The sequence below is a fragment of the Trachymyrmex cornetzi genome, unplaced genomic scaffold (genome assembly GCF_001594075.2).
Source record: "Trachymyrmex cornetzi isolate Tcor2-1 unplaced genomic scaffold, Tcor1.1 scaffold230, whole genome shotgun sequence".
In the NCBI taxonomy this organism is placed as follows: Eukaryota; Metazoa; Arthropoda; class Insecta; order Hymenoptera; family Formicidae; genus Trachymyrmex; species Trachymyrmex cornetzi.
Genome location: NW_017296957.1, coordinates 716,880 through 726,893, shown reverse-complemented (window position 1 = coordinate 726,893; position 10,014 = coordinate 716,880). Strand labels below are relative to the sequence as shown.

At 29.6% G+C, this 10,014-nt stretch overlaps 1 protein-coding gene across 1 annotated transcript; it reads right to left on the bottom strand.

Moving 5' to 3' along the window:
- Positions 1–5,201: 5,201 nt before the first annotated feature.
- Positions 5,202–8,357, bottom strand: l(3)72Dn (UTP4 small subunit processome component l(3)72Dn). Its single transcript, XM_018507185.1, has 4 exons — positions 8,153–8,357; positions 6,224–7,763; positions 5,418–5,720; positions 5,202–5,329 (listed from the first exon to the last, which is right to left on the bottom strand). Exons 1-4 carry the CDS (start codon positions 8,254–8,256, stop codon positions 5,213–5,215), a joined length of 2,064 nt encoding a protein of 687 aa, XP_018362687.1. The 5' UTR covers positions 8,257–8,357; the 3' UTR covers positions 5,202–5,212.
- Between the last annotated feature and the right edge of the window lie 1,657 nt (positions 8,358–10,014).

Sequence of the window (10,014 nt, the reverse complement as noted above, 5' to 3'; positions counted from 1 at the left end):
AACAAACTCTTCTTATCATCAAAGTTAATTTATCACAAAAATTAATAAATATCTTAATTGATTAATTGTATTATTTAATAGAATAACAGATAAAATTCGAAAATTTTAGCAATTGCTAGAAATGATCAAAGTAATAAATTATAAAATAATCAAATGTAATTAATTTATAGATGCATGTAGACAATACATTTGTATTAAGAGAAAAATGTTTGATATTTATAACTGCATAGTAAAATAATTATGATTAAGGAAATAGGAACTCTATACAGTTACTACTACTATATAATATTAGCAATAATAATTATATTTATAGTTTATCTTATATAAAAATATATATATATATTTAAAGTTAAAAAATTTACGTTTTAGCACATTTCACATGTTTCAAACGGTCCGTTCAAAATTTTTTGTTAATTTAACATAAGATGAACATATTAAAAGATAACACAAATAATATGTAAAAAAATTAACACAAAAAATGTAATATTAATACAATTTGTAAGCAAACTGTGGAAGTATATTTTTCCAATAAAATTAAAATTTATGATGTGTTAAATTAACACGTACTTTATTAATAACTTATCTTCAAATTTACGTTTTAAAATACATTTTAAATTATTGGTATGTTATTTGCTTTCATTCACTCTTATTCATAAATTATTTTTAACACTAATTATAAGAAATGTTAAGTCAAAATATTGATCAATGTAACATAAAAATATTCAAATAATATGATTACATTATGTTAAATTAACAGTTAGATGTATGTTAAAAATTCAACACAAAATTTTAACAATAATTTGAGTGACCGTTTCCAATACAAATACAAAACGTTTTTTATTGTGTACGACTAGCATTTTGAAAAAAACATTAATTATATATTATTATAATGTATGAAGATTTTAATCAACTGCAGCATATACATTCTCGTAATATAATATAATAATTACACGCGATATTTAATGAGTTAGGACAAACTTTAAACCGATACTTTACGAAAACCATTTGCAATAATTTTTCGCATGCGAAATTTATTTTTAGACACTAGCGATTGCGAAATATGATCTGGACGCAACTCAGCGATGTATCGTCGTGTCGCATTCCACGACAGACCGGCATTCGAACGATGTTGCGATTCTCGAAGTATCGAAAGATCGAAGCATCGACAAAATGGCCGCAATTAAATTTCACTATCGCAGAGAAGTGAAATTTAAATATATTTTAGCAAACATTTTAAAAAATGGCCAAAATAGCGAGTCATTATAAGAAATATAATTGGCTCAGTCAACTACAGAACGAAAATGTGCACGCACCTGGCAATAATTAAGCATCCAATGCACGTCGGTGAAATACGCGAAGAGAACATGCCCGATAAATTCCATATATTAAGAGCGGAACGTCGAAATCACGTAATAGCAACTTCACACACTCGATGCATCACGGAGATTCGATTTTGTGGGAAGCACTCGCGATAATTATTTTCACGCAAGATGTACTTTCAGACAACAAACGTCGCGGGAAATATAGAACTAATTCGAATGCGATTCAGGGATCGCCGCGGCGCGTTTCGTGGCTGAACCGCTGTTCGAGAACTATCGAAGAGCCATCTCACGATTCTCGAAGTAACGAATGGTCGAAGCAGCGACAAAATGGCCGTAGTTACTTCGCGGAGAAATACGATTCAAAATATTTTTAGCATACACTGGAAATAGCCGACAGATTAAATTATTATAGAAAAGATTAGCACAGTTAATGTAAAATGAAAATATGTACATATTTGAAAAGTCATGCGATCGTTATTATTTCGATATATTTTGAAATGCGAGAAGCGAATATAAATTTTTTCCACGCAGAACAGATCGTTAAAATCATGGATTTGTTTCTTATTTCTGCATTTTCTTTCTCGTGTTCGCCAAAAATCATTATATCTATCATTGTACATCTATTTCACTTTAAGTTCTAAAACCATGAATGTACTAGCTCAACTACAAATGTAACGGTTAAAATCAACTTCGACACAACACTCGAAATGTTACGATATACCTGACTTTACGGGAAGCATTCGCGATAATTATTTGCGTGCAAGATTCACTTTCATAATAATAAATATTACGGTGAAATACGGAGCAGATTCGAATACACGATATATCTATAATTGTTCAGCGATCGCCGCAGCGCGTTTCATGACTGATCGCGATTCGAGAACTATCAAAGAGCCATCTCACGATACTCAAAGTAACGAATGATGGAAGCAGCGACAAAATGGCCGTAGTTATTTCACGTAGAAGTAAAATTTGAAATATTTCAAAAATTTTGTTAGAAATAAGTGAAGTAAACACAAATGATTATGAGAAATATGATTAGTGTAGCTTAATTGTAGAATAAAAATTTACTTATTTGGTAATAATGATGTACCCGTTGTTATTCTGATGAAATGTGCGAAGAGAATGTCCGAGAAATCCCATGTCGATGGAAGTAGATCGTCACCGTTGAAATTATAAAAATTGTAACTTGAACAATGCTTGACGCGTTGCTACAAAAATCTAATTTTTCAAGAAGTATATTCGCGTTAATTATTCGCGCACGAGATTCGTTTTTAAGCAATAAAAATCGCGGAAAATGTGGAGCGGGATTCGAATGCGATTCTACAGTCGCTGTGGCACGTTTCGTGATTGACTAAAGTTCGAGAATAATCGAAGAACAATGGCGCGATTCTAGAAGTATTCAAAAAGATCGAAACTGCGAATCAATGAGCGATTGTTTCGTGTAGAAACTAAATTCGCGCGAATTTTAATGACGAATATTAACCCAGCAAACGAGAATGGATTGAAATGGATTAAAATGGATTCAGATTTTCAGAAATATGGATTCATGAATGTTAAAATGAATCCTTTTCAATCCTGAATGCATTTTTATTCATTTATAGGAATTGCATAAAACAGATGTCTACTCTTTCTCAATCTTGAATGCATTCTTTATTCATTTATAGGAATGGCATGGAGTATAATTTCTAAGCTTTTCAATCTAAAAATATTATTATAGTATTTTGTGTGCATCATGAATACTGCTTAATTAAAAATTTTGAATAGGAAATGCAGTTTTTCAATTCAATTGAATCTAAAAATAATATCGGCTATTTCCGTGCATTGTGAATAAGCTGCTTAATTTAAAATTCTGAATAGGAAATGCGGTTTTTCAATCCAATTGAATATAAAAATAATATTAGTCATTTCCGTGCATTGCGAATACTGCTAAATTCAAAATTCTGAATAGGAAATGCAGTTTTTTAATCTAATTGAATAAAAAAAAGTTTTTCTTTTAAAATGGGCCATGAATACTATTCGATTCAAAATTGAGTAGAAAATCCATTGTTTCATTTAAAAATGCATCATAAATGCTATTTTATTCAGAATTATAAATAAAAAATTTTTCGTTTTAATTCAACTAAGTAAAAAAAATTGTATTGTAAAAATATATTATAAATTCTACTTCATTTAATATTTAAAAAAGACATAAAAAGAACTACTACGTAAATATGTGCAATAAATGTTACATATGTAAATTGCTTATTTTTAATTAATAAATTAATCGCTTTTATATATATTTTATATTAATACGTTTCCTTTATTATACAGCTACTAATTTTTTGTATAAAAGTTTTAAAATAATAACTATAGAATTTCATGTAATTATTATTTTAATTTATTTAAACTTTTACATGTATTAAATTTTTTTATATGGAATCCAATCCATTTTTATGGATTTAAAATACGGATTAGGATGGATTGAAAATTTCTAATTCATTTCGATCCATTTTCGTTTGTTGGGAAATGACAGAAGAAAAATATAAACTCTTATATTTTATATCTTATATGTTTTATGTCTTATTTCTTCATAGTTGGTTCTTATTTCAAGATCGTTTTAAGTAATGGCTTAAGATGCTAATACTACTCTTGGTTTATAACATCTTTAGCCTGTATTTAAGACGGTCTTAAATATAAGAACCAACTATATAGTGGCGATAAAAGTTCGACGCCGAGTAATTAATGTGCAAATTAAAAATATAATTTTTTAATTAACAATGAAATCAATACATAATTAAATAATTAACGTTTGTACATATCAATCATTTAATTATGTAAAAATTTAATTATTAATTAACGAATTCTACGTTTAATTAGAATGTCATTTACCGCGAACTCTCTCATGACCACTTATATATTTAAAAAAAATTAAAGGTTATAAAAGGGCGATTAGGAATAACAATTACGAATTCGATTGGGAGAATGTTCAAATATCAGACAGTGAACGTAACTACAAATAAAAGGTTAATATCTGAAATAATAAATATTAAGCGACAAAAGAATGAAATTAATTTAAACAAAGACACGGAGTTACTTTGTTCGTCATACTTTTGTTATCTGACTGATCACTAAAAGTCCTGAGCGAAATTATAAACATATGTCATACTCAATACGATGAGAGACACTGTACTAGAGACATTGTTAAGTTTTATCGTTCTCGTCCTAAAATTATAATTATATACAAATAACTATCGTTTGCAAATTTTTACTTTATAATGACTGAATTTATTTTTGACGTGCTCTTGAGGTGATTCTCCACATCAAATTCCTGTAAGTTATAATATTGTCTTGATTCTAATTTTGAATCATTAATTTTAAGGTCAAATACATACGTCGGTAATTATCCAGCCTTCAAACTGGCATGGAATTTCGGTGTATGAGGATAATCACAGGAGGAACTTATGTTTGGTTATATATTATTGTTCGCTGAAGATGGCTAGAAGTTAGCCGAAACGTTCGAGGAATAAAGGAACGGTATAATTTGAAGAAAATATTGTTACATCGATTCTTGCGCACTTATTACAGCGCCGATTCCTAATCGCCTTTTTATAACCTTTAATTTGTTAAGACTAAGGAATCTCAGTTTACTTATATATAAGTCTTATATATTTTTAATTTGTTACTTACATATTATCGAGAGTCCTTAGTCAATTATTTCTTTATATAGTGAAAAATTTTTATTTTAAATTATTCTAAGAATAATTAATCATAATTGTCGGATATATTGAAAATGATATTAAAATATCAAAATAACGCGTTTGAAATAGCAAACTCTAATCATACAAAATATAAAAATAGGACATTAAATTTATTCGACTGTTATTATTAATAGTCGCAATATACAATATTTATATACCAAAAAATTTCTGTTTTAACGTGGGTGGTAATTTCTCCAACAAGGAAGTAGGATTTACCTCAACCGCTACCAACTCTTCATTGTTCAGCCAATTTAAGTAAACAAGGTGCTGCAAATATTAAAATTATAATTCCTTCTTTTTCTTTTTCGCGTTATTAATTGTTTAAAATAGGTATCTTTTAAATGAGAAATATTACCTTATATTTCTTGGCAACTTGAAATGTATGTTGAGATTGTGAGCTGGAAATCGAATTGCTATCTTCTGCACTTTCTCCATTTTCACGCTTAAAAATTTTTGCCTCTTTTTCTGATAATTCACTGTTTTTATTAATAATATACACGTTTGAATCATCCTGCATGATTATAATATTCTCATTGCGTGGATCGAATATAATGTTTGTTATTGGGAATGGACGCGCCAACCACTGTTTCGATAACCGGCTTTGCAAATGTTGAGAAAACTCTGTATAACTCTTCGTAGGAACATTGTACTCGACGATCTGAAAAAGAATTATTGTTTGCATAATTATTAATAACAAGAATATCTTAATAGGTATCTTAAAATATTGAAAACTTCGATTGTGCCTGTTTCAAGATATTAATTTTAGAATTGCTATTTCAAAGGCTTTTAATTTAGATCGTACGATTTTTTAACATACCTCATTGTACGTCTTAAAATTTAATATTGCTTATATATCAAAAGGTAATAAACTGTAGGACTTCATAAAGTCTGTATGAACGTATAATTCAATAACGGGATTATAGAGCAATTATATGTAACGTCATTGCGTAAAAATAAAACCATAGTAGTTAACAGTAAATTGCGAATTTTTACTGCCGCAGGTCATTAAACGTTGCATAGTACTTCATAAGTGCATATTCGAGTCAGTTATTACTTTAACGTCGACGTAATGCATGATTCGCGTATTACACATTTTAAATCATTGCACCATAAATATATATATATACATATATATATGTATATATATCGGGCTATATTTACCTTATGGTCAGAATATACTATGACCAGATTTAACGTATTTTTTTGCACGGCTATTGCCGTCGCTGGACAACTATACTTGGGTAATCGCCATGCCTTGAGCGACTCTGCCGTTATACCATCACCAATAAAATACACTGCAATTCCGTATTGCCGATCTGCGCATACAAGATACTTGTTGTCTGGAGAAAAACACACGAGACTGATATTTGCAATAGATTCCTTCGTTGTCTGGAACGATCCAATCAAACTTAGGCTCTTCTTATCCACTTTGAATAGCGTCACGGTATTCTCATTGCCGTCGTTGTTAATAGCGACAAATAACTTGCCATTTGGACTAAAAAGCATCTTTTGTATTCGTTTCATAGACAAATCGGTATCATTTCTAGATAACATAGCATCTCCTTCCACCACATCAAAATTGAAAACTCTGACATGAGTGTCTGTCGAGTACACGATAGTTTTTGAGTCCTTGTTAATGGCGCAAGAAATGATGCTTTCGTCACCCTTTGTTTGCAATTGCAGTAGCTTTATGGGTTCTTCATCCAATTGATGCAGCATGGAAGAGCGTACTAATTCTGGAGGATCTTTAGTGGCTGAACCAAGTCTCCATAATTCTAGATAATTTCTGTAACGTAATAAGATACATCTAGATTTTCGGCAAATTATGGCACAGGGTGATTGCAGTAGTGGAGGATATTTTACAAGATTTTTTGGTGGATAACTTGACACAGCAAGGTACCCATCTACCCCAGCCGAATAAAGTTTTCCATTAGCTTCTGCAAGTGCTCTGACATCGTGAACATGTAATCTCCTCTCAATTCCTTTCACCCATTGAGGTTTTCCACTTGATTTCATGATAATTTTGCAAAAGCTCCGTACAACTGGGTCTACACCCGCGCAATATACCACATTCATATCATGAGACAAGGTGATAGCTAATATATCAGCTGTATGACTTTCATGAGACTCTATTAGGACTCCCATCTGAGGATCCCAGAAGCTTAAAAAGCCAAGAGAGTCACCGGATATTATTATATTATCATCGGTGACTGCAAGGCACCAAACTATAGTCTCTTCCTTTATATTATTTTTAGAAGTTGTCATTTTATGTATTGCATGTCCAGATATGGCACTCCATACTCTGATGGTGTCCGTGGAACCTGTGTAAATCATCTCACCCGTGTTATCCCATTTAATACATAAAATTCTCCCATTCTGCTTATCAAATATTCTCTCATAAATCAGTTTATCTTTATGTACAGTGAAAGTATTGATATATCCATCCTCTGTGCCAACGGCCAAGCGAGTCTTTTCTTGATTTATATCCATGCACCAGGCTGCTCCTCCTATCACTATGATTTCATGTTTAACACTCAGTGTTTTTAAGTCATACTCGATTACCACACCCTGAAGACCTGTGGAAAACAGTCTGGAATCAATCCAGAGTATACTTTCCACTGAGTTCTCGGCATGACCAGCTATAGCGCATTCGATAAATGGTGCATTTTCCACATTCCAGATTTCTATAGAGTTGTTGCTCCTTCAAAAAGGAAAGAAGTATTAGAAGATAGCCATAATAATAGTTTATTTATATAAAGCTTATGAGTTTACTGATATTAAATACATATAGTCATAAATGTGTATTATCTAATGGTAAATTCAGTTGCTTATAAAGATTAATGTACATTAAAATAGCTATTTTATACAAAGTATCTAAATACATACAATGAAATAACATAATCAACTTTGGCAATAAAATAAAAAATATGTAAATAGTATATTCTCTGTTAACTAACGTGACAATATCATTACTGAGTATTTAATTGTTCAAAATATTTATCTGCTTTTACATTTAACTTTGCCAATTTCATGTGTAGCAGATTTTAGTATGCAATTTAATGTAGTACAAATTACTAAATTTGCTATTACCTTGCAAGGGCTAACTTTTTCGTTTTCGATTCATGACACAGGCAGGTCACAGATTTCGGCTCCAAATTGTAAAATCTTATGTTATGTATACGATACGAAGCCATAATTTTTCCCTGTATAATTAAATCTAATTTCACACATAAATGATTACTTTTGATGTGTTCATAGAAAACATAACCTTAACCATCACACGTGGACGATACAAATTCCATAAAACTCCATGAAAAAATGATAATACCCTCATTGGTCAAAGCCATTTGACCGAAACTAGTGACATTTTGTTGTACTCCTGCAAATAGTGGTAACACTCACGCTGAACTTCATGATGTATTTCAACTTTCGCGTTATCTCTTGTCGGAATATATTCTCCTGATAACTTTGACGATTTATATATATATAATATTATTTTTGTGTGTATATAATTAAACTAATGATTACTTTTGCTAAATAAAGAAAAATAAAAAGATGTCAGATATTCCTAAAGATTTATTATAATGATTAACTGGAATAACAATTTTCATATTCTGAATTATATAGTCACAAATATAAAATATCTATATGAATAATATCTATAGTTCCAAATATCTCTATAATCTATACAAATATCTATTAATTATAAATATTTATACAAAATTTAGCTATTAGCCAATTCGTTCACATAATATTGTTTTTTATATATTAGTTGTATTATTACTGATCAATTCCATTTAACAAATTCTTTATAAATGTTATATATTTATATACGTGTATCGGTATTTATTATATTTAATGTATAGTTATATAATTTATTATTATTATTATTATATAACAATATATATATTATATCTATCGATTATTTTCTATATTTACTGAACTCGTTAATTACACACAGCTTTCATTTTTTCTCGTTTTCTCTTCAACGTGAAAAAAAGGAAAGCTTTCCAGTAAAGACAATAACCGTGTAAAAAGTTCAACTAAAAAGAATAATAGACCTCGCACATACATCTATTTATTTTATAGTATAAATATTATTTTTTCTAAATAGTAAACTCAGATCAATACATTAAACGAGCTATAGTTAGGTGTAACAAATAATATTTATTACTCACAAATTATAATTTTCCGACGGTAAGTTTCAACGGTACGTTTCAACTATACTTATTTAGTCCTCATCAGCCGCAGAAATACATAATTACACCCCATATATCTAATTACATTAACATATTATGAGGATCATCTCACATTCGAGTTACAATAGATAATATAACCAATTTTATTTTAATGTTATAATAAATAGTTATATTATCTATTATAACTCGAATGTGAGATGATCCTCATAATATGTTAATGTAATTAGATATATGGGGTAATTATGTATTTCTGCGGCTGATGAGGACTAAATATAGTCGAAACATACTGTTGAAACTATTATCGTCGGAAAATTATAATTGGTGAATAATAAATATTATTTATTACACCTAACTATAGCTCATTTAATGTATTGACCTGGGTTTATTATTTATTAATTTTGTTGTAAGTTATACGAGCGAAAAGAATTGATATTATTTTATGTTGTAATATTATTTTTTCTAATAAAATAGTGAATTGGTAAGGTAAAATAAAATTTATTTACAGTTAAACATTTTTAATAATATCACATTTGTGCAACCTCGACTTTTGAGTTATCCTTTCTTACTTTGGCTGCAATTATTGAGACGATTTTAACATGCAACGAGAGTCTTGGGTCATATTACAGGGCCGTATAATCATATTTATAGATCAATGTTATACAGGGTGGACCATCTGAAGTGATCCAGTCAAATATCTCGAAAACTAGTAGGGATAGAGAAAAATGTTTCGTATGAAAAGTTTAGGGTTACACG